The sequence below is a fragment of the Rhamphochromis longiceps genome, linkage group LG10 (genome assembly GCF_057381845.1).
Source record: "Rhamphochromis longiceps isolate RC_006_pf linkage group LG10, R_longiceps_female_GT1.1, whole genome shotgun sequence".
Taxonomy (NCBI): Eukaryota; Metazoa; Chordata; class Actinopteri; order Cichliformes; family Cichlidae; genus Rhamphochromis; species Rhamphochromis longiceps.
This window is the reverse complement of record NC_140566.1, coordinates 34,917,756-34,942,367: the sequence shown is the minus strand read 5'-3', so window position 1 is coordinate 34,942,367 and position 24,612 is coordinate 34,917,756. Positions and strand designations below refer to the sequence as shown.

The 24,612-nt window shown below is 41.4% G+C and overlaps 1 protein-coding gene across 2 annotated transcripts in view; it reads right to left on the bottom strand.

Annotated features, from left to right (window-relative positions):
* The window catches only part of slco2b1 (solute carrier organic anion transporter family, member 2B1), a 28,282-nt gene that overhangs the window by 1,161 nt on the left and 2,509 nt on the right, over positions 1–24,612 (bottom strand). For both annotated transcript variants that reach the window (XM_085421416.1, XM_085421415.1), the window contains exons 2-13: positions 23,503–23,607; positions 22,340–22,477; positions 21,901–22,063; positions 21,284–21,508; positions 19,395–19,493; positions 14,224–14,354; positions 7,851–7,947; positions 7,461–7,625; positions 7,171–7,360; positions 5,348–5,492; positions 934–1,094; positions 515–579 (exon numbers count right to left, since the gene is read on the bottom strand). In XM_085421416.1, coding sequence (XP_085277542.1) covers positions 515–579; positions 934–1,094; positions 5,348–5,492; positions 7,171–7,360; positions 7,461–7,625; positions 7,851–7,947; positions 14,224–14,354; positions 19,395–19,493; positions 21,284–21,508; positions 21,901–22,063; positions 22,340–22,477; positions 23,503–23,568 — 1,645 coding nt within the window. In that variant the 5' untranslated portion in view covers positions 23,569–23,607. The remainder of the gene's footprint in view (positions 1–514; positions 580–933; positions 1,095–5,347; positions 5,493–7,170; positions 7,361–7,460; positions 7,626–7,850; positions 7,948–14,223; positions 14,355–19,394; positions 19,494–21,283; positions 21,509–21,900; positions 22,064–22,339; positions 22,478–23,502; positions 23,608–24,612) is intronic.

Below are 24,612 nucleotides of genomic sequence, written 5' to 3'. Positions count from 1 at the left end.
TAATTTTGGCCCCAAATTATTATTATTTTTTAAATAATTCATTCATTTGGATTTATTTATGTCAAAAAGTAAACAGTGCAGCCTCTATGACTGGTGGATGGTGACACAGGTGGCTGTAGCTGTTAGCTGTCTGCTTGGCTTCACTTTGGCTAACTGGAGTCCGTGACCATGTTTGTGCTGTTGGAGCCGTTTTTAATTTATCTGACCAGTAAAATGGCCACTGTGGTAATTGTACGAAGAGCTTGTCCAGTAGGTCTCAGCACTAGTTTTGGTGGCTGAAGTTTGAGGATTTTTATCTGAATGTTTCTTTGCACTGCTGTCTTGTGCAAATATAATCATATCTGGCTCCAAAAAATAAAAAATAAATAAGATGGTAAAACTGATTCTTAACATTGCCAGAAACCAGTGTATGAAACTGCATCTAAGCATATAAGCATCAAAGAAAATGCCTTCAGCAGGTCTTTGAGTTTAAACACAGACCTCGTGTCACTGGAGAACGTATGTGATGACTTACCGAGGACTCTGAACAGCATGTACTGAACTCCCACTGCGAAAGACTTATCCTCTGGAGGTACCTCCCTGCAGCAGAGACATCACATTCATGATAACGAAAAACAGGCTTCCAGTAGCTGTTATTTAATGGAGTAGGCAATCTGCAGAGAAATCTCTAGATTCTTCACATGTTTAGAAAAGAAAGTAGTACCTGACTGGAATGTGAAAATATTTGTCTAAAGGCTAAAGATTGTGTTAAAACAACAACAATTTGTCATGTGACTCTGTAGGGAATGAAAGGCAGCTTTACAAGTTTTTCTTTTTTTTTCATAAAACTTTTGTTTTGGTGTCCTTCCTTTAAATTACTTAAAACTGTTGCTAATGAAAAGACTCCGACTTAAGCATTCCCCATTATTTGACATTATATTATCTTTTCCATACCTGAGTATCATCATGCATGATGGTGTCTGGGAAAAGGCGGCGATGAAGGCAGTGAGACCCAGCAGAATCACGAAGGGTAGGAGGAAATGCTCACACCCACTGCCACAGCTCCGAGGTAAGGCGAAGCTGAGACCACCGACACACCGGCACTCAGTGTATTTCTACAGAAACGCACATGCAAATAGATCTGTTATTTGTACAGCTTTTTTTAAAGTAAACCTGTTTGAATTTTATTTCCTCTCTTGTACAAAGTAATTCTTAAATAATGAAGTCGGTCTATTGCCGGTGCCAGTTTCATCATAAAGTCAGAAACGGTGCTTGGAGTGGTGCCAAACTTCTGTTTCTCTCGGCGATCGTTGGAACCTGTCTGTGCCTGGCTGGTACCTGTCATCGGCCTAGATGGGATGTCCCGAAAACCCTGCTCTCCTCGCCCCCGCCGACGTGGTGTGAATCTGCGGAACCTGCGGCCTCTGTGTCGGGCTTCTAGGACGGCTAGCGACGGGGATCCGCTGCTTACCGCCAGGATTGGCCTGGTAAATGCTAGGTCCCTAGCGAACAAAACGTTTATCCTGAAGGATTTTTTCACATCCCGAGGACTGGATTTTCTTTGTGTGTGCGAGACATGGCTGAGCGCCGGTGAGTGCAGCATCTTTTCGGATCTTCTACCCGGCGATTGCTGCTATTTTAATTCCCCACGTATGTTGGGCCGAGGAGGAGGAATAGCTACGATCTTTAAAAGTCATTTTAAATGTAAGCAGCTATCAACCCCGTCATTCACCAGCTTTGAACTGTCTGTGTTTGAGCTGGGCTGCTCTCACACAGTGTTGTGTGCGGTGGTTTACCGGCCTCCAAAATACAATAAGGACTTTGTGAGTGACTTTGCTGACTTCTTGGCTGAATTCATGCCAAAATATGATCGTGTTCTTATTGCTGGGGATTTTAATATTCACGTGTGTTGTCCTGACATGCCCATGGCGAAGGGCTTTTTAAACCTTATTGATTCGTTTAATCTGGTGCAATGTGTGACAGGTCCCACACATGAACGTGGACACACGCTTGATCTTGTTTTATCTCATGGTTTTTCTGTTTTTAACATAGAGATTTGTGATGCTGTGTTTTCTGACCACAGTCCTGTGTTGTTTGAAGTTCCTCTTGCCTGTGCCTCAGTTAAAACTCGCGCTGCTGCTCAGCGCTGTCGTGTTTTTAACTCCTCCACTGCTGAACACTTTTCAACAGTCTTTGACCAGATCTGTAAGATCCCGGATTTTTTATGCAGCCAGACTGAGGAACTGAGCTCATGGTTTTATTCTACCTGTCGGACTGCTTTGGACACTGTGGCTCCATTAAAATCCAGACTGCCTAAAACTAAATCTGAGCCCTGGCTGAACGACTTGACCCGAGCTGTCAGACGCGACTGCCGTCGAGCTGAGCGCAAGTGGAAAAAGGACAAACTACAAGTGTCATTCCAGATGCTGAAGGACTGTTGGCGTCGATATCAAAGAACTGTAAAAGATGCCAAAAGAAAACACTTATCTGACATTATTTTGTCAAACTGCCATAACCCACGTGTTTTATTTAATACTATTAACTCTGTTCTTAATGCACCATATACTGACTGTATTGAGCCCTCATCAGAAGCCTGTGAAAATTTTTTACACTTTTTATCGAGAAGGTCTCCTCCACAAGGGCTCAAATCTCTCCTCATGCTCACGACCTCTCAGTCTCTGTTTCCTGCTCTGCTGTCTTTGACAGGTTTGAGCCTGTGACTCTATCCTTTTTAAAGGAGACTGTTGGTCATCTTAAGCCTGCAGGGTCTCCAAATGATGCTGTCCCTCCTCGACTTTTAAAAGAGGTGTTACCTACAGTTGGTCCTTTGGTGCTTGAGCTGGTAAACCATAGTCTGATGTCAGGTGTTGTCCCTAAAGATTTTAAACATGCAGTAGTCAAACCCCTGATTAAAAAACCTGCTCTTGATCCTATGGTTCTTGCAAATTACAGGCCTATCTCCAAACTACCTTTTCTTTCCAAAATTCTTGAAAAGGTAGTTTACAGCCAAATAATGGCCTTCCTGGAAAAGCAAAATGTTTTAGAGGTTTTCCAATCTGGTTTTAAACCCTTTCATAGCACTGAATCAGCCCTTTTAAAAGTTTTTAATGACATATTTTTAGCGACTGATGCTGGGGACTGTGTTGTTCTTGTGCTTTTAGATTTGACAGCTGCGTTTGATACCGTGGATCATGCCATTTTATTCTCTCGTTTGGAGCACTGGGTGGGCATTAGGGGCACAGCACTGGAGTGGTTCAGGTCCTACTTGACGGGGCGAACTTTTTGTGTCAGCCTTGGTGACTATGCGTCGTCCTCCGCTCCCCTCTTGTGTGGTGTCCCACAGGGCTCAGTTCTAGGCCCCCTCCTCTTCTCTTTATATCTGCTTCCTCTTGGTTCTGTACTGAGAAAGCACGGCATTGCTTTCCACTTTTATGCTGATGACTGTCAGATCTATGTCCCTCTAAAGAAAAAAGGCAGATACCTTACACAGCCATTACTTCAGTGTCTCGATGACATTAAGGCTTGGATGTCTGTTAACTTTTTAAAATTCAATGATAAAAAGACCGAGGTGATGGTTTTTGGCAGCCCCACTGAGACCCCCAATGTGTATGTAGATTCCCTGGCACAGTATGTTAAGCCAACTGTCACAAACCTGGGGGTCAAAGTGGACTGTGATCTAAAGTTTGATAATCAAATTAAGGCCGTGGTAAAATCTAGCTTCTTTCACCTCAGGCAGCTGGCAAAAATAAAGCCAATTCTTTCACGGCAGCACTTTGAGACAGTGATCCATGCCTTTGTTAGCACTCGGCTGGATTACTGTAATGCACTTTATATAGGGGTCAGTGCATTATATATTAGTCATCTACAGAGGGTGCAAAATGCCGCAGCTCGTCTTTTAACTGGCACTCGAAAGTTTGAGCACATTTCCCCTGTTTTAGCTTCACTTCACTGGCTGCCCATTTCTTTTAGGATTCATTTTAAAATTCTTTTATTTACTTTTAAAGCTCTCCATGGCCTAGCTCCATCTTATCTCTCTGAGCTGCTACAGCCTTATACACCCACCCGCTCTCTCAGGTCAGCTGATCAGCTGCTCCTGAAGATACCCAGGACTGGGCGTAAACTTAGAGGAGATCGTGCTTTTGCTGTAGCAGCTCCCAAACGGTGGAACGAGCTTCCTTTAGAGATTAGACAGGCCACTTCTTTATCTGTTTTTAAGTCACTCTTGAAAACCCACCTCTTTACCTTGGCCTTTGACACCACGTGAGATGTTGGTTTTTTATTTTTATTTTAGTTGTTTTTAGGTGATTCGATGCTGTTTTATCTTGTTTTTGCTTTAACATAGGGCTGTTTTAATTTTATGTCTTATGTGTTTTATTTATTTAGTTTGCTGTTTTTTGTTATTCTATTGTTTTAACTTATTTTCTGTACAGCACTTTGTTCCTGTGCTGGGTATTTTAAAGTGCTTTATAAATAAAATTGGATTGGATTGGATTGGATTAGAAATTGATTCATTCTGTCAGTGAATAACTGAGTTCACAAAATCATGGGAAGTCAACGGTTGTTAGACCATTAGGGTCCGTCAAACCTACAAAAAAATGTTCCTACAGTGGGAGAGGTTTGGGAGAGTTCTGCAACATCTGGATGTAGAATTTCTTGCACATCTGGCCAATTACTCAAGGTCCCAATTTAGATTCTTTAAAACCAGTATTTTTACTTTCACTTTCATAGGTAAATCCACAGACAGACTGGTAAAATGAAAAGTGGGACACTCATACCATCGCAGTGACACAAACACATGACACTCCTAAAGATACCACCCCGAGTGAGCCCCTAATCCTTTCTGGCAGCACACACTGAATTTAAGCTTAACATCTGTAATAGTGAGACCACCTTGGAACAGCTGTAAGCTATTAAAACTCAAGGATACAAATGAAATAATAATAATGATAAACTGGCAGCTAAATTTGCTTCTCAGTGCAGTTTATTGTGGTCTGTTTTCTTTCAGGGCCTTTTCCACAGAATGTTCAGGCTACACAAATATCAACAAGATGATGGTGTGTGTGTAAGAGTCTGAAATAAAGCCAGCGTATATCTAAGACTGAAAGAGAAAACGAAATGTTTCTGCCGCCTCCACGTCTCAATGCCTCATATTCTCAAGGAATGTGATGTCACTGATTTCCTAAGAGCACAAACAAATGAAATGGGAACTGGCAGCAAACCACCACAGAAAGCATGCCAGTTCCTTGTGACTACACACCACTTGAATTTAAATTTGAATAGCAAACAGAGCTGAGCCTTAGTCACAATGTGAGATAACAGATCGGTTCACAGGAAAAAATTTCTGGAAAGATGATTAACTGAGTCTTACCACGACTTTGCTGAAGTTGTCTGTTTCTACAGATTGACAGCCAGCATGGCAAGGAGACCTGAACTCCATGCCGTCTGAACCACAGACCGGGTTAAACGCCTCCTCAGAACAGTGACAGTTAGAACTGCACTGCAACAAATCATAGCTGAAAATACGAACACACATTTTTATTAACATTTTAAAGGTGAATAAAGAAGCTGTAGATGCCTACAATAAGTATTATTAACATATATTCTGAATCATTTTATCAAGTTCATCTGGATTTTTATCAAAATGAGATGTCAAAGGCTTTACTAAGTATCAGTTACACAAAGGTCTCATCACCAACAAAAGAAAGGAACCTGTAAATCATGCCTTTTGCACTGTAGCAGTTACAGCAGTGAAGTAAACTGGTGCCAAAGGTAAAATTGGTTGCCACCAGTGGTCAAATGAACCATTTAACCGATGGTTGATCAGTGGTATCCTTTCCCTGAAACTATATAAATAAGCGTATGGGGTTTCTGCTCTTGCTCTTGACGAAGGCAGTCGCACTTTTCTCCTCTCCCTTATCTTCCCTGCTTAGCTTCTTATGTCCTTGTCTTGTCTTGTGTTTTTACTTTTCTCTGGAACACTCTCTCACAGTCTGCTCTCTAAAACCTAAAAGAGGAATTATGGATTTGATCAACTGGTCTCTGAATGCAATTGACACCCCTTGTCAACGAGAAATCTGGGCTTGGGTGAGCCTGAGTGCTGAAGATATCTACCTATTCGGAACCATGGTAACAGGGTTCTGGCTGATCGGAGCTGGCTTGGCCCTGACTTATCGAAGAATTAAGGAAGCGGAACCGGCTGTTCAAACCCCCACAAGGCTGCCTGCTGGGATTGAAACGATGGGAGAGGCGTGAGTTTCTCAAAATGGGCTCATTGAGTCAGCACGGAGAAGATCTTGGAGAGGCTTACGGCTGCTGTGAATACTCAGAACAAGAGCTCTGAGTGAAAAACTGGATTACATCTGGAGGGGCTCGCTCGAACAACACCTTTGAGCGCAAATTCGATCACATCTTGGGGGAGTGCACTGCGGTCGTGAGTTCTCAGAACCTGCTCTTTGAGCAAAAAGAATGACAACATCACGGAGCGTAAGTTTGATAACATCATGGCGAAGCTCGCGGCTCTCCAACGGGAGATTGAGAGACCAGTGTTGGACTGTAGAACTGCTTTGAAATTCATATGAGTTGTTCGCACTAAAGTAAAAAGCACCATCACTTCATGCGGATACCCTCTCGGCGCCAGCTGCGGTCTCAAGGCTGGAGCCGAACAAAAACACCCTGATAACGACTGTGTTTAGACTGTTCTTCCCATTTCATGCAAGGCCACCTGGGTTGGCTGGAAGACTGTTTACTTAGCCTGGCAGGACGAAGGACACTGTCTCAGCTGAACTCTGGACACGCACACACACACATATACACTGATATGCACACACTCATCCCCCCTCCCTTTCCAAACGCCTTCGACGCTTATTCCCTTCCAATGCTGACGGTGGATCAAGGAGACCAGCGCACAGGCTGCAGGCCCGGATGTGCTGTCTACACTGGCTGTCTCTCACCCTTTACCCCCCCTGTTGCTTGTCATGTGTTTCTTTGGTGTATTAAGAGTTTTTGGGCAACTTAGTTGTTTTATTTAATCAGTAATTTTGTTTTATTAGTTCGAGTTTTCACGAGTTTGTGATATTATAATAAACAAGTGAGAACATTTGTTTGCCATCTATGGTACACTTAGTCCCCTGTTAAGGTGAATTTACAATAAAAAATATAAATCATGGATTTACATGGTAACGGGACAAGTACCTGTTGTTAGAGACCCCAGCAATGTTCTGTGTGGGACAGCCGAGGAACAGCATTGGTAGGGCAGTCAGAATGCAGAGAAGGATGGCTATTGTGCACAATTTGCTGGCGCCATTGACTGAAAGATTGAACCGTCGCATCAGAGCTCCACCCAGGACGGTCCCCAGTACCGCCATTGGGATCCCGACTCCTCCTGCGAGAAATCAATAATTCAGAAAACAGAAGCTTCATTTTTATGTCCACAGCTTGATTCCGCTGTAACGACTTTCATGGCACTATTCAGGTCCTCTCACCTATCATCATGGTGGAGAAAGAGGCACTCTGGCTGAACTGTTTCTCAATGAACTTGGCCATAAAGGTGGCGAGGCCGGACAGCAGAGCTGACAAGTTCACCAGAGCCAGAACCACCAGCAGGTAGATGGGATTTCGCAGCGTTCGCAGAGCGATTTTAGGAAAACCTGAGGGAGGTGTACAGTATGACTGAGGATTAATATGCATTACTAAGTTTCTAATGGACAAAAAATAGCATTTAGACTAATAGGTACATAGACTAAAGAGCATAAAATGCTGGATGATGCAGCTGGATGAAGTAGCCCTTGCTGCTGTTGACCTCTTTTAAATTGGTTGACACCCTTCAGTCACCTCAGCTGGACAGGAAACAGAAGTGGAAAAAGGACTCTTACTTTTGAGGAACTGAATGAGGGTAGGTTCCTGTCGTGTGTCTGTCTGCTGCTGCTGCTCCTTACTTTCTGGTTCGGGGTCAATGTCTTCTGGATCTTCCTGCACAAATATGGAAAGAATATCACATGGCAGCCTTGTTTTTCCACTGTGAGATGTGAAACCAGTAAATGGAAGTTTACATTCATGAATCTGTCTGAGGCTTTGGATAAATGTTTCCTGGCTGGTTCCTGGGAAATGCGAGTTACTCGCAGGCATGAATTATTTAATCTAAAATCTTGACAAATGCCAAGATTATTTGAAGAACGGTTTTTGGAATGGAGACTATTTTACCCTGTGGCAGATAAAGAAGGCGTTTGAACCTTGAGATAAATCTACATTCCCACTGTAACCACAGGCCAGGACTGGATAGTGGAGCAACAGTAGGGTGATGTTTACTTTGAAAATGTACCATTACTGCCTAACCAGCTGTGACTGATACTATTTATTGACCCTGTGGTGGTCATTTTACAATGTGACGGACCCTAAACCTGGACCAGTGTGATTTAGTAGTTAGTTGTTCCCCTCCAGTCTGTTAGACTGCAGACGGTTTTGTGTCAGAGAGCACAATGACTCATGGGTGTGTTAATGTTCAAGTTGTCAGATTAGCAGCAGTATTATCATTGCATGTGTTTATTCCTGCACAGTGCTGAGCATAGCACACTGTTCAAAAACAAGAAGTGAAAGTGCAGCTGTGCAGTCTGTGAAGCACATGCTGCACAGGTAAGAAAGAAAAACTGTTGCGAGTCTTTTTGCCACACAAATTTGCTACAAAATGTTTTATTCACCAAGAACCTTGTTTGGATAAAATCGGAAAGCTTAAATACTCTTCTCAACTTCACAAATGTCTTTGTGTGGGCGGGAAGGATCCAAACTGGATACTGTCCAAAATATCTGGGTCAGGGCTGAGCTTCCAGCTCCCTCCAGCTAAGTAATGAGGTGAAGATAGTAGGCCATAACACACACACAATATATATACAGTATATATATACATATATACATACATGTGATACATGTGAGTAATTATTGGCCAGTTTAGTCAGTAATTCTTCACCAAACTCAGCAGAGAAACCTGGTTCAGTTCATGGAGTCGTCACAAAAGCCTTTCACTGCTGCAGCTTTTCAAACAAATGACCGAGTCTGTTCCAGACTGTTGCTCAACAGTGATTTATCTCACAGAGCTCACGGATGTCCACTAAGTGCAAAGGTTTTATTTAAGCACGGAAATACTTTCAGTTTAAAATCTAGTCAGAGTTGTGCTACAGAGAGTTACGTTTCATTAACAATAACATAATTAAACAATGAAATATGTGAGAAAGACTCCATCACAAAACTGAAATAAGTTTCATCATTTAACCCTTTAAAGATTAAAAAATGCTTTCTTATGTGGGGACAAGATTAGGATGCAGCAGTGCGCAGTGTGACGTCTAAAAATGAAAATTTACTTAAAGCAGCTGTGAAGATAGAAAAGTTTCCTGCTGTATAGTCAAAACTATTCTGATTGGTCTGTTCTGGCTGGTTTATGGTTCTTACCTTGGATCTGATGGACAGATCCCTGCTTTAATCTATAGACAGTAAACTGTATCTTAGGTTTGACAGATTGGTTACCAGCTGTTAGTTTGTGGATATTACCCTCATTCCTGCAGCATGTGGACTTTGTTAGTTCGTCTTTAGTGGCTACTTATGCAACTGTTCTAAGGAAGGTCCAGGAGGTCTTTTTAAATATTATGTGATGCAAGTCTAACAGTGGAAAACTTCCAAGGCATCAACTTGAAGTTTTCATAAAACACCCTGCTGACATTAACACAGTTATTACATCTTCAGTTTTAGAGTGATCTGATTTGCTATCTCAGAAGAGTCTCTTGCCTGACCACTTCTATGTAAGGTTTAGGTAGCATGAGCAGCAGGAAATGTACGGTACTGTTGGGTGTATTTTTCTAATGGACTGAAATTTAATGTCTCTATATATAAAACATACAGATTTTGTTTCAATTTGTTAGATATTTTGCTTTGTTCTGCATTCTTGGACAGTCCAGGTCATCTCAAACCAGCTTGATCTGTTTGATTTTCCTGCAGTTGGATGAACTCCTGACCTATCAGTCCAACTGCCTTTGCCTTTCTACAGACAGGCAGTTTGTCAGTAGATCAACTTTCAACAGCTAAGAAAATTTTTTTAATTCAATAATTGAAATAATTAAAATCTCAGAATTTAGCCCAAAAAGTTATTTTTAATTCATCATTTATCTTTCTACCAAAACATCCTGGACTGGAAATGTCCAGATCCCTTCTTTTCCCAGACTGACTAGCAGTGTTGGTCAAGTTACTTGAAAAAAGTAATCAGTAACTAATTACTGATTACTTCCACAAAAAAGTAATCCCGTTACTTTACTGATTACTTATTTTCAAAAGTAATTAATTACTTAGTTACTTAGTTACTTAGTTACTTTTTAAAAACACGATTTACAACCTGAACAGGTGATAAAGCGATATATCTTTCAGCCCAATTCTACTTTTTCTACATAATCCATCATACAAAATGTAATCAAATGGAAAAGTCTCTTTTTTTAACTTGTTTTATTAGTTTTAATCTTTTAACTTTATGCATCAAGCAAAAATTTAATTATATGCAACATTCTCTGAGTTGAATAAATGAGTTTAACATTTAAACCTATTTTCTGCACATTCCAGCACATAAAATAAATTTTTTTTTTTTTGTCTTTCAAATAGATGCAAGTAAAACACAGAATAAATAACCCTAACCCTAATAATAATAAATAACACACACATGAATAAAGTCAAAGACTAACGGTCCTGTTGCTCTATTTTCACCTGTAAAGCAGGACTGCGGTAGGCGGAGGTTTACCCTGGTGCAGGTGTGCAGCGGTCAGTGGAAGGATACGGCAGTGTCTCTGTAAGTTTCCCATTACGTCGTAGCTACTCGGTGCTTGTTGGAAGTTTAGGGGTTTTTTCTCTGTAAAAAGAAGTTTTCTTCCCACGCACAGCGGACACTAATTTTTTTGTCACTTTTTATGGAATCAAACTCAAAGTAAGGTCAGTACTTTCACGCTTTAAACGCTGCACGCTCATACTCTCTCTGCACTCGATATATGATCCATTGTTGATCTGCACACAGCTGTTGTCACTAACAGCGCACTCGCTTACCTCACTGTCGTGAGACATTCTCGCAAAAAATCATGGTTTTAGTAACGCAGCGTTCCTACCGGAAAGTAACGGTAATCTAATTAGTTACAAGTAACGCGTTGCTGCCCATCTCTGCTGACTAGTCTGCTTTCCTTTTTTCCTTTTTTCTCACAGCTCTGAGAGTACAGCATTAGCACTGTGTGTAGCAATAACAATGAATCAATCATTTTTTTCACCAGCTTCATACAGACAGAGTTCGTCAGTCATCAGCAAAACCTGGTTGGATCAATCTTCAAGGCTTGATTTTGTTTCTGTTTCTTATGAAATTCACATGATTTCTTGTTGACTGCATTTTCCCCTCTTTACCTTATTTGTGAAATGAGTTCACTCTAACTAAATTGCTCAAATTTCAAAAGACCAGTCTTTTAGCTTCGGATAAACCACAGATCCCCTCTGAGTCTAAACTGCCAAATGGAAAAAAGTCCTTTTCCCCATCAACAAAAACAAAGCAAAACAAAAGAAACCATCCAACATTAGATAACTTACGGTTTGAAATCCATTCACATCAACGTAGCCAGATTTCAAATGACATGGCTCTATTTTTGTCCGCTCAGAAACTCACTTTTAATGAGTCCAACCCTGAACGGTTAGAGCTAACATTTCAGATGGTAGATCTCAGCAAATACCTCTGACCTGATGGAATGAAAACAGGCTAAAAAATGTGACTGGGAGGCTTTCAGGCAAACATTTGGTCGAGCACTGATGTTTGGCAGCATGCTCAGGGAGTCTTATTCCAAGAAACTCTGTTGGGCAATTGGATAGTTTGTCTCATTTAATTGATAAAACATGTGCAGAAGCTGAACTTTCTCTTTTGTGTTGGGACTGAGCCAAAACACACAAAAGCAGTTTCACGTTTGCACTGGTTGAAGTGAAATAAGTTCAGCTTCACCAACAAAGCCTCATCTTATCCTGTCATTTTGTGTTCCTGTGGTTTAGAAGCAGAAAGTTTCTCTATCATAAAACATAATAACAGCATTGTGAGCTTTTTGCTTTCTTTAGTTAGTGACAGCTGTATTTTGCTGCATTGCAATTACAGATATTTTTAACTAAACGACTCATTTACCTCATGCAAACAAAGTACACCCCCCCCCCCCCCCCCCCCACACACACACACACTTACTCCCTATAATGACGACCATTAAAACCTCTTTGGATTGCAGGTCGGCTTCAGTTGATCATTATCGCATCGAGATAATTAAGATAATCACTTGATTTTGGCTGCTGCCATTAAGATGTTTGAGCGAAGAAACCACAAAGGGCTTCTTGAATTGATGAAAAGTACTGTGATATATTGGCTACAAGCCATTTCATTTCCTAGTTTTGATTATCAACCTTCACTCCTTCCTTCAGTGGTGCTTGTGTTTGCTGTGAGGAGAGAAGACAGATCTCCTCCTCTATCCCTGTGTAGAAAACTTCATCCCACATCTGTGCAGATTATTTAAACTAAAATTCATATTCATCATTTAGATAACAATAGCAGCTCTCGGGTGGTCTGATAAACTATCGTAAAATAAAAGTTTTACAACTTTCCCACTGGAAAAAAAGCAATTATAAAAGGTCTTTAAAGATCCATTCATTGTCTTCTTGTTAAAAGTCAGTCACAGCTAAGCAGTGATTCCAAATGTTCGGCCGATCGTGGCTCAAGAGTTGGGAGTTCACCTTGTAATCGGAAGGTTGCCGGTTTGAGCCCCGGCTTGGGGCTCTCGGTCGTTGTGTCCTTGGGCAAGACACTTCACCCGTTTCCTACTGGTGGTGGTCAGAGGGCCCGGTGGCGCCAGTGTCCGGCAGCCTCGCCTCTGTCAGTGCGCCCCAGGGTGGCTGTGGCTACAATGTAGCTGCCATCACCAGTGTGTGAATGTGTGTGTGAATGTGTGGATGACTGGATGTGTAAAGCGCTTTGGGGTCCTTAGGGACTAGTAAAGCGCTATATAAATACAGGCCATTTACCATCTTCGAACTCCTCACCAAGCTTTGAAGCTAAGCCCAGCCCACCTGAGAAAGGAACCTATTTTGGTTGGTTTTATTCACTACATTGGTCTTTCAGTCATGACTCGAGGTGAGGGCCGGAAGCCAGTCTGGCTATTTAAATCTGTGACCTGGTACCACATGTCAGGCTGCCAAACATAGCTTTGCCACACCTAGAAGCTGAATACCACTCATCATGAAACATAATTCAAAAAAATTCAAGTATATAGAGAGGAGCTGGCAAAATAACCAAAATAGAAGATAAAGAACAATGCATTTAAGTACCAATAGAAAGATTAGCTACTGGTGTATAGCTGGCGAAAGATGGAAAGCCACAGACAACTGGGGCGACCGTGGTTCAGGGGGTTGGGAAGCTCATCTGTAACCAGAAGGTTGCCGGTTTGATCCCCCAGCTCTCTCTGTCCTGGTCGTTTTGTCCTTGGGCAAGACACTCCATCTACCGCCTACTGGTGTTGGCCAGAGGGGCCGATGGTGCGATATGACAGCCTCGCTTCTGTCAGTCACAGGGCAGCTGTGGCTACAACTGTGGTTTGCTTGCACTAGTGTGTGAATGAATAGTAGAATTGTAAAGCGCTTTGGGTGCCTAGAAAAGCTCTGTATAAATGCAATCCGATATTAACTACAGATAAAACATTATGAAATATTTAATAAAATGTTCACTTGAAAAGCCACTCTCCAGCAGAAAAGTTCTATGAAAGACCTGTCAGGTGTATTAATGATTAATCAGATTGATATCTATTTTGTTGGTGGAACAAATGTACAAGTTTTACAGTTTTGCTATTTACGCTCTACTCAACTGTTTTTCTTCCCTAGAATAGAGTTCATCAACCTGTCAGAGAACATGAGTCACTGTGAGCCCCCTGTAATTATCTTCAGTTACACCTGCTACACATGCGCATATCTTGGATCTGTCTGGATTAATCACTAAGCTAGGGCGAGGCAATTATAGGTGTGTAAAGAAAAACAAAGTCAATGCATCTGATGTGCTTCAAGCATTAACCCTTGAGTGGTGCTGGATTAAATGTTACAAATAACGTGATCTGGGATATTAAGGCCCATAACGGATGCTGACTATGCCCATGAACATTTTCTCTACATGTAAGTTCAATTACACCAACAACAACTCTTCTGTATTAGATAGGACTGACTCACCTCTTTGGGCATGTTTCTGGGGAAGAAGAGGTAAGGTAGTGCAGTGAGAAAGAGGAGGCACGAGGCTACCAGGAAGCCAAGCCACCATGCTCCCACCCAGCGCAGGTCTTTAGTGTCCAACTCAATCTCCTCTGGAAACAGAAGAGAACACAAATCATGAAATCCATGCAAAGAATCCATCCATCCATTGTCTTCCACTTATCAGGGTCAGGGGGGCCAAGAGGCGAGGTAAAGCCTGGACAGGTCGCCAGTCTGTCGCAGGGCTAACACAGAGAGACAGATAACCATTCGCACTAACATTCATGCCTATGGGCAATTTAGAATAATCAATTAACCTAACCCCACTACATGCATGTCTTTGGACTGTGGGAGGAAGCGGGAGTACCCGGAGAGAACCCACGCAAACTTAACACAGAGAGGCCAGATGGTGAGTCAAACTTGCTGTTAGGCAACAGAACTAACCACTGCACCACTGTGTTGCCACATGCGAAGACTACGACTCTTTTTTTTTTCATTTTATTTGCAGCTGTTTATTGCCTTATATCAGCCAATAAATTATCAATACATGTAACATAGGGTTAATTCACTGCCAGCCCATAAGCCTATCATTCATCCAAGTACATATCCAAAAATTCTTATATAGGGTGTAATATTTACGCTGCTTTAACCTTTAAACTCCAAACCAATTTGCAACCCACCTCCACTGCAGCTCCCCCTTTATACCTCCAAAGTAATCATGTGATATTAGTTCTCAGTGATGCCTGCTCTGTTGTGAAATACAACCAGGTGGAAGTAATCTTTTGACTCCAGTAGTTCTGCCTAAAGTAATAATATACAAAGACTGAATTTGCTTAAATTCATGAATCTTCTGATAGAAATACGTCTGCAAGTTTGACTTATAACTTGTCCTTCACATTTGTAATATACAGTCGATAATTTAAACGCATACTTGGACCTAAATGGTGAAACAACTGCCCCCCAAATGACTTACTGAGCCAGTTAAGGGAAAAACCTACTGTACGCGCTTTATGGTATAACAACAAGTCATCATACCTCCTTTGTTTGAAAGATGTGTCATTTACACAAAAAACAGAAGTCAGATGAAGCCTATGCTGGTGGAGTTCCATGTTTGGACAGCCATTGCTGTTATTTATAGTTAGGGTTGGTCATGGAGTCATTCCTAACAAAGAACTAAAACTGAATGCTTTTACAGTACAAGCTGAAATCTTCTTCCCTGTCAGAGGTTGTTCTGGATGAAACACAAACGACTTTCTTTTGCTTGGTAAAAGTGAGCTTCCCATAACTCGATCTTGCAAGAACCTACAGGTCCCTGGTTCTAGTGTTTTCACCGTGTGTAACTTGACATTCAGTACTGTGTGAACGTTCTAAGCAAAATCTGATGAAAATTTAGATGCTAGCTGCCTGGTCAGCTTCACCTCAGCTAATTGGATTCCTTCACGTCAACCTCTGGCTCATGTTTGTGCTTTTGGACCCTTTTGGAGCATTTTTAATTATCTGAGCTATAATATGGCTGCTCTGCATTTAAGTGTACTAACAGACCATCCCAGAAGTCTCAGCACCAGTTTTAGAACTTAGTATTTTTTTTCTTTGTTACTAGAGGGGATCTGTGCATTTGTGCAGTCTGCAGGTGCAAGAAGAACTTAGCAGTCCTAGAAATAAACTTTTTATCCAAATATAAACCAGCAGCCAACATAACATCAGCCAAATGTATAATTGGAGGTTTCAAAATGCACACTAAAGAAAAAAAATGGATGCTGTAATTGTGTCTACATCCTAAAATTTATAGATATCAAGACACAACCTGTAGTCTGTAAACACAACTTTCCACTAATTTAACTGTACACCAATGACATGCTGCCAATCTGAAACAAACGTCACTGCCCATCTAAAAATGTTCACTTGTTTTCCTTGATTTATTAAACCAGTTATGGCTTTGCTTATCAAGGGACACCAATGAAAATGGTTCTACCTATCTGTTTGTGGCTGCACCCATGACGATGAAGAACCTCTGCAGATTTTAGTGACATTCATGTTTGAATCGCCAAACAATGAAGGCTAATCCCAGTGGAACCTGATCATTGAAAAACTCCGTGGGAACTTTGCAAGGCTGTAATTACTGAAGATCAGGAATGAGTAACTCTCTTGGTCCTGCTCTGACAACAACAACATTCCAAAAATCTTGCAATGGACACCTTAACCTGCTTTACCTGTTTACTATATTAACCTCATTACACTGCTCAGTGTGCAGTTATTGTCATGTTAAGACTGCTCTGCTTTTATCTATTATCTGACATTAGCACTGGTTCCAGTGGTGAAGGTTTCAAATAAGGTGAGTGTGACAGCTCTTATGCAACAGCAACCAAGAGAAGAATTCCAAAATAAAATCCATTAATTGTAGAAAAACAAAGACAAATGTTTTTGTTTCCAAAACAAAAACAATGCTTTACAAATTTTAATCTATTGTCCAATTACTGTCCTCACTGTCAATCCAGCTGTTATTATTGGAAAACCTTCCCAGATATTTCACAGCGTAGCTGACTCTTTGTAAAACTAAAGAAGAAAGGATGGATAAACATTAAAAGTTAAAATACTTTAGTTATCAGAAAAATCTGTTGGTTCCTTAATTTCATATCTATTTATTACATCTCCTGTGATCCTAAATGAGTGAAAGAAAAAGGAGGAATGTATCATCAAAACTGCCTAAACGCATTTAAAGTTGAGCTTTTAAGCTGATAAAAATACTTATTGCTAATGAAGCACATGACTGCTGGTTAAAATCTATAATTGGTGATTTTGGTGTTTTATTGACAAAACTTTATAGAAAAACAGGGACAATTTGTAGTGTGTGCAGTAAATGTTTTTTTTAAATATTGTTTCATTGAACATATTTGTCCTTAAATTCTCCTCTGAACATATTTAGTGCTTACTCAGCGCTAAGTTGCCTGAAGGCTCAGTGTAAGCCAATAAACCTACATGCCAACTGTGTTACAAATCAAACCACATCAAAAAAAGCTTTTCATTTACTAGCCCACCAACCACCACCAGTGACACCTTTAAGTGTGTCAATCCCTAATACAGGGAATACAGATCCCTAATACAGATTACGAGGTGACAGCTTCAACTTGCGTGTGTGCTGTTTTATTTTTTTTCAAGGAAATTAAACTTAAACATAACTCTCCAACCTTAGCACCACAAATTAAACCTCAAACATACATTCATGAAGCAAAAGAAAAGCGCCCTCAATTTTCCACGTCCCATCCTGTCCCTGGTCCCCACAAAATAAAATAAGATATACACACTCGCACACATTCTCCTCTGTATGTTTTTACTTACAAACACAGAATTGATGCAACATTTTACATTTTTTCTAAACATGCAAATTGTTAAACATGTTGTGTGACGGCACATTCACTTTCACAATCTGTTGGCCCATGTACGCATTCCACTGGGAATGTTGAAACAAGCAAGTTATTGTTTCAACAAGTCTGTAAAGAGACTGTAACATCATTAATCATGCAGACGTCAAACGACTGCAATGCCTGATTGAATGTCACGAAACTCTCACTCAACTTAGATCAGAAACGAAACCTGAAATATGAGCAGATGTAGCAGAACTATTGATCCCAGAAATGGTGGGAGTTAGCCTGTTAGCATCCAGCACATTACCAGCTAGCCACTTAAGGTTAGGGTCACACATTAAAGCAAGAAGCTTAGAAATGCAATGTCACAAACATAAAGTAATCCTGTTTCTTTTCTCATTACTAGTTTTCAAAAGTAATTAGTTGCTTTGTTACTTAGTTACTTTTTAAAAACATGGGTTAGGGTTAGGATATGTGAACCCTGAATATGTATTAAAGCGATAGACCTTCCAGCCCAATTTTATTGTTTCTGCATAATCCATCATATAACATTGAATCAAATGAAAATGTTTGTTTTTAAAACTTGTTTTATGAGTTTTAATCTTTTAACTTTATGCATCAAGCAAAAATTAAATCATATATAACAATCTTTGACTTGAAGAAATGTTTTTAACGTTTAAAACTATTTTCTGCATATTCTAGCAGATAAAATAAAATAATGTTTCGTGTTTACACTCTTTCAAACAGATGCAAGTAAAACACAATTGGTTAGCAGGAGTGGGGCCGGTGACTGATAATTAGTATGACTAGTTCAAAGAGCTGACTGTGGAGTATTTAATGAAATAAATATAATAGTTTCACTGAAAACACCTCAGATCCTTGTCTGAACATATTTCTAATCTGGATATCTGCCCTAAGCCTGAAACTTTCAACAGCAAATAATCTACTACTTCAGCTACAAAATACCAGCTTACACCTCCAATTACGTCTGGCTGAGTGTGAAGAAAGAAGAGGCAGCAGGAAATCCGCCAAAACATGAGAAATGCTCATTCACGAAAGGCTTCACAGCTTGATCATTTGTTGGATGTCAGAGGTTTGAGTTCAGTTCATTTCTATTATTTGCACCAAATATCGACAGTAATGACGATGCTTCGTTATATAAGTTAAAAACATAACAATGTATTGTTCCAAGAGACCAATGCCTCCAGCAGAGTCGGGTTCAGTATCTCCACAGCAGTAACTGCATAAAGTGTGCAAACACTGACAATCTCCCGGTGTGCTGAACCCAAATATTAATCTTTAAATATCATTCTTTGTTTCAGCATTGCTTTCTCATGAGTAAAACAGGATAAACTAGAACACTTGTTTTTAAACCGCCACCCTTTTGTAGAAATGTTGGCACGGCATAAACAGCCCGAGGACTGAGCGCTGCTGCAGCGTTTCCAGTTAGCAAATACACAAAAACAGGTCATTAGGGTGTGTATCTGTTACAAAACCTGTCTGCGGCCTGATGGTCACGAGAACATGGCTGTCTTAAAGAACTTCACACCACCAGTGAAGACCTCAGCCACTGTTTGCCAAACTGCATCATTTAAATATGATTTATTTTATGGGTTTTTATCTTTTGTAGAAGATTTTAGAGGAAATGACCCACATTAGTCAGCTTTACACTGTTTTTATTAACACCATGTTGAGTGCTCACATGCAGGAAGTCCTCCTTTCCTTTTAAAAATGAGTAAGATAAACTTTCTTTAAACAGCTGTATAGCATTAGCACAGTGTGCCTCCTCACCTTTGGGTACCTTGTCAAAGTCAACATAGAAGCGTAGCATGAGGGCCCCAGTGATGAATCCGAAGGCCGGGCCAATTGAGGTCATAGCAAGGAGGATGCCTGGAAGACACGATAAAAAACCCCCTGAGAAGATGAAGATGCTGGCCAACGGGTTGACCCTGACCTTTCACCTCAAACATCACTTTGGAATACTTTACCTGCTTTTTTCAGGCGCCTCCGTCAAACACAAAAAAGATTCTGCTAACCAAACATTTCCTACCTCCTCACCATCACATAGACAGATTCATTATGAGGTTACAACAGTAAACATTATACATATGGAACAAGAAGCAGCGGCGAGGTCTGTGAGGTGTTACAAAGAGCTGCATGTGGCTGCTGTGTCGCTGTCCTGCAGTTCTTCTTACACTCAGAGGCCTCAACAAACTTGAAAATGAGATAAAACAGCAAATTTCTTGTATGAAGCAATCTCACATTTAAAGAAAAGGTTTTAACATCTGAGCATGCCCAGCTTTCCTTACACCAGCGTGACAGAAAACAAAAGCAAAAGGAGAAGAAATCACACCGTGTCTACAAAATATGCAGCAAGGGCAGCATTTGTGCTGAAATTAGGACAACAATGGAGCTATAGTGAAGAAATTTCACATCATTATTAAAGACTTCCTGCCTGCAGGTCCCAGGATCCTAATTAAAACAGGTTTGTTGTATAAGCAGAGACGCCGCAGGCTAATGTAACTACAATGCAGCACTACAATCACGTCTGTTGTCACAGTGACTGTTCTGTAACAGGTCAGGTGAGCTTCTTGGACTTTGATGACCTCGGTCTCTGCTGTTATCGCCTTCTCATATTTTTATAACGCCCAGTTAAAGTTCTGTAATGTGAGTTGACCTGAGCAGAAAATCTTTCATGGCCTCAAGTGATCTGCTTTCAGTCTGTTAAATACAACTCTTGCCAATGTTTGCCTGATAGTTATGAGGAACAAAGGTATTTGTTACACAGCTATGATATAACAGTGGGTGGTAAAAGAAATGCAGTCATGCTGAAGAGCAATAACTGTTGTGTCTCTTTGGGTCATTCTGGCTTTGTCTTTGAATTAGAGGAAACTTCCCTATTGTTCATTTTCTTTCTTCAAAAAAAAAGTCCACCACAGAGACCAGAAATCTGTTTCAGCGATTGGGGAAAGTCTTCTGATTCTTTTCGTGTCCTGTCTCCGCCTCAAACATTCAACCCAACAATGGTTTGAAGCTGGAAGTGCGTTTGGACCCTTTTTCTTTGGATCAAAGACTCAACACTCCAGCCAATTAGAGAGTTTAAATATTTTCCTCCTGATCTGCATCACAGTTGGCAGTTCAGCGGGAATTACGTTTATCAGAGTGTTCATCCAGACCAGCCAATCAAGATCTTCTGTGAGATCAAAAGTTTTTGAACACTTCAGAAAGTATAAGCTCATAGATGGAGGATACTCCTTAGTGGAAAATACCTGGTACAGATGTTAAGTCATAGAAAATGTTATTTTCTGTGCTCAGAGGCTCAAAACGTGAGAAACATTCATAAAATGCAGTACTCAATGTGTATAATGTTCTTCTCTCCCCTTTTGCACAGTCGGGGAGTGTGTCAGGATACATTTCACTGCATGTTGTACTTGTATAAGTATGTATGTGACAAATAAAGAATCTTCAAACTAATCAGCAACAGTTGGTTAAATGCAGTGCACTAACACTGATGAGACACTGAGACACTGATGGACTTGGGACTTCACTTTGAGGAAACCCCCTCAAGAGACTTCTTGACGTCTTCATCTCAGGTGTATTGAACCTCTAAACTACTTAATCTCCCAGAACGTGACATCGGGACCAAATTGCGAGTTAAAATATCATTCTCTGCTTCCTACCGAGGTAGAGCGGGGAATTCCTTTTGCTTGCGTAGTCGTCGATGTAGGAGATGCCAAAGGGCTGGATGGGGACAGCTCCGACGCCCAACAGCAGCTGACCCAGGAGCAGCATGGGGTAGATCCCCTGCTGGGCAGGGGTCTCCTGTTTCAGGCAGGTCTGATTGTAGGATGAGGTGGTGACTGAGCTTTCTGATTGGCAGAGGTTGGCACTTTTTTCATTGGAGGCTGTTTGGAAAACAGGGACACTTTTAAGATTGTCTGAATTCAACACACAGATTTCGTTCTCTGCAAATAAAATTGAAAGGGAGAAGATTCAGTCTGAACTCAATCTATTTCTAATTTACTGGCACATCAGCTAATTAACGTCCCTTAACTGGACCTGTGAACTGTGTTTGTGCTGTTGGAGCATTAATAATCTGACCAATAATATAACTGCTGTAAGGTTACTGTGGTAACAGAGCGTCAGAGAAGGCTGAGCTCCAGTTAACCAGGAAGTATGTAAACCAGGGACAGTTGATAACTTACTCCACAAAATAAAGAACATTCAAAAAACTCAGGAGGTTCGATGTGTGCGTGTGTTTGTGTGCGTGTGTTTGTGTGTGTGTGTGTGTTCTCACCGATGATGCTCTTCGTGTAGTGGTACGGTTCACTCATGAAGTGCGTTACCCCCATCAGCAGAGAGGCCAGGCAAGCGAGCAGAGCTCCAGCGCCGATGTACCGTGGCCGATGGACTCGACTCCCAAAGAAGCTCACAAAGATGATGAGGATGGTGTTTCCCACCTGTACTCAGACACACAACATCCGTAATGTAAGACTAACATCAAAGATTTCCAATCCTGTCACCTTCAGGTTCATATTGAGGTTTTTGTTTGTTTTCATCAAAAGGACAATTAAAACATCTCAAACATAAAGCTTAGACCTCGTTCCGATTATCATTCATTTATCGCCATCTTGTATCGTATACTGGACTGTATTCTCAAACCAAAAACAAACTTGTGACTTTCTGAAGAGCCATGAATTCATTAAGCAGGAGTTCAGAGTCCTAGCTGAACTGACCTCGTTGAAGGAGGCCAGGAGCCCAGACTTCTGGCTGGATAGGCCATAGCGCCTCTCGATGGTGGAGATGGAGCTCTTCATGTAGCCCGACACCAAAAGCTGGGCCAGCTGCAGCAAACTGTGGCAAAACACAAAGAACTGCAAACAGAAGAAGAAGAAGACAGAAAGTCAGAAAACGCATTTTAAAACAAGCTGCAGTTCCCCTTACATCCACACGAGGCAACAAACTGGCAAACAGACTGACAGGCTGTGTTAAAACCTCCGAAGTCCAACTTTGCCGACTTAAATTCTGACATTTTATTTGGCTTTACTTCACACTAGTTACCACACCTGCTAACATTAGCATTTGAGAATCTATAGGTGGTAACTTGTAGCTCCACCCACAGTGCGGAAGTAACCTGAGGGTGGTTACATCCATCGTGCATACTGAACAGTCTGTTTCTGGCTCAATTTCAGCACAACGTGAAAGGTACAGACAAGAAACAGTATTTTTCTTTGCCCTGAGCTCGTCCTGGGATCATGTGACTGGAGAACTATTCCAGGATGAAGCTCAGGATGTGAAGTTTCAGTCCCACAGGTTCCAGTGTTTAGACAGGCGAGCGTCTGAGGCCAGCTTTTAAATCTCTCCGCTGCCTGAAGGGATCTGACCTCTGACCTTGCCCACTTCTGATTTTACTGTCACAGGCATTGCTACAGCGCCATGTGATCCTGTGATCAAGTCATTGTGTTTCATTTGTTTTTCCAGACACTCTGGGAGAGCAGACTAACGAATGCAGCTGAGCGTTCTTCTTCATCACTTTAACCCTGGAGAAACCAGGTCAAATTTGACCCCATGGGTTCTCCAGGGTTAAACACTGAAATCAGATCTTTGTGGGACGAGCTGTTAGAGACAAGCCTTAACCACTGGAACATCTGTCTGACACAACATCGGCCTTTAACTGTTTACAGTCCACCATTTTTACCCAGCAGGCCTCATACGAGCCCGGACAGGCCCGAGCACCACTCCCACTTTTTCAGCTCTAAGTTTGAAATAAACAATAAATGTTACAAATTTCCTTCAACTCATCTTTTCTTTCTTTCCTTTGTTGTATTCCCTTCCTTTCTCCCTCAGTCCCTTCCTTATTTCCTTCCATCCTATCTTTGCTGTGGCGCTGCAGACAAACCTTGATGCTGTTGAAGAGACTCCTGGATCGAGCAGGAACTCGTAGGCTTCTGGGGTCAGAGGTCATGTTGAGGCTGTTGACTCACACGGAGACTGAAGAGTGACCCTGTGAACCACAAACATGGGTGAACCTGCCATTCATTGCTTTTATTCAGCAGAAAGTCCAGCACAAACAGCCCGACACACTCATGCTGAGCAAACACTACCTTCTAGAAGTACTGAGTGCACACACACACACACACACACACACACACACACACACACACACACACACACACACACACACACACACACACACACACACACACACACAACCCTGTTCAGCTATCTTAGTGAGGACCTTCATTGACCTAATGCTTTCCCTAGCCCCTGACCCTAAACCTAATCATAACCTAATTGTAACCCTGACACTAAAACCACAAATTTGAAGGCATTTAAAGGCTTCAAATTTGTGAGGACTGGGTTGTGTGTCCTCACAAGTGACTGTTGGTTCTCACAAGTATAGCAGAATGCAGATTTTGGTCCTCACATACACACACAGGGCGTGTGAGTGTTTGGATATAGAGCTGCTGAGTAAAACGTTGATCGTTCTGAGGGTGATTTGACACGGCGTCACAGAGCAGCCAGGTCAGCACCTCTGCGACGGACAGGTGGATGGTGACACAGGTTGCTGTAGCTGCTAGCTTCACCTGCACTGGACCTCTGGATGTGTTTGCGCTGTTTGAACCTTCTGCAGCATTTTTAAAGAAGAATGATAAAAGCTTTGGTCGGAGTGTTTTCACTATCATCAGCACTGAATGCTTATTGGCTCAGTTAGTAGCCAGAGTGCATACTTTGGATATTTCTTCATGTTGACAAATATGAATTTGCAAAATTAACTTCATTTTTTATTAAAAATGACCTGAAAAGGCTGTTTTCCCATTGGCTTCTGTCCAACTAGCTCTTAAACTGTCAGTGTTTCGTAGGACGCTTCAAGCAGAGGAACTGCATTCACCAGTTGACGGCACATTAGCATTCACCCTCTGGGCACCATGAATGTCTGTGAAGAAGTCATCACTTCATCCTGGACCAGTACGGTGGACTGACTGATGTTGGCACAGCCATCATGGCG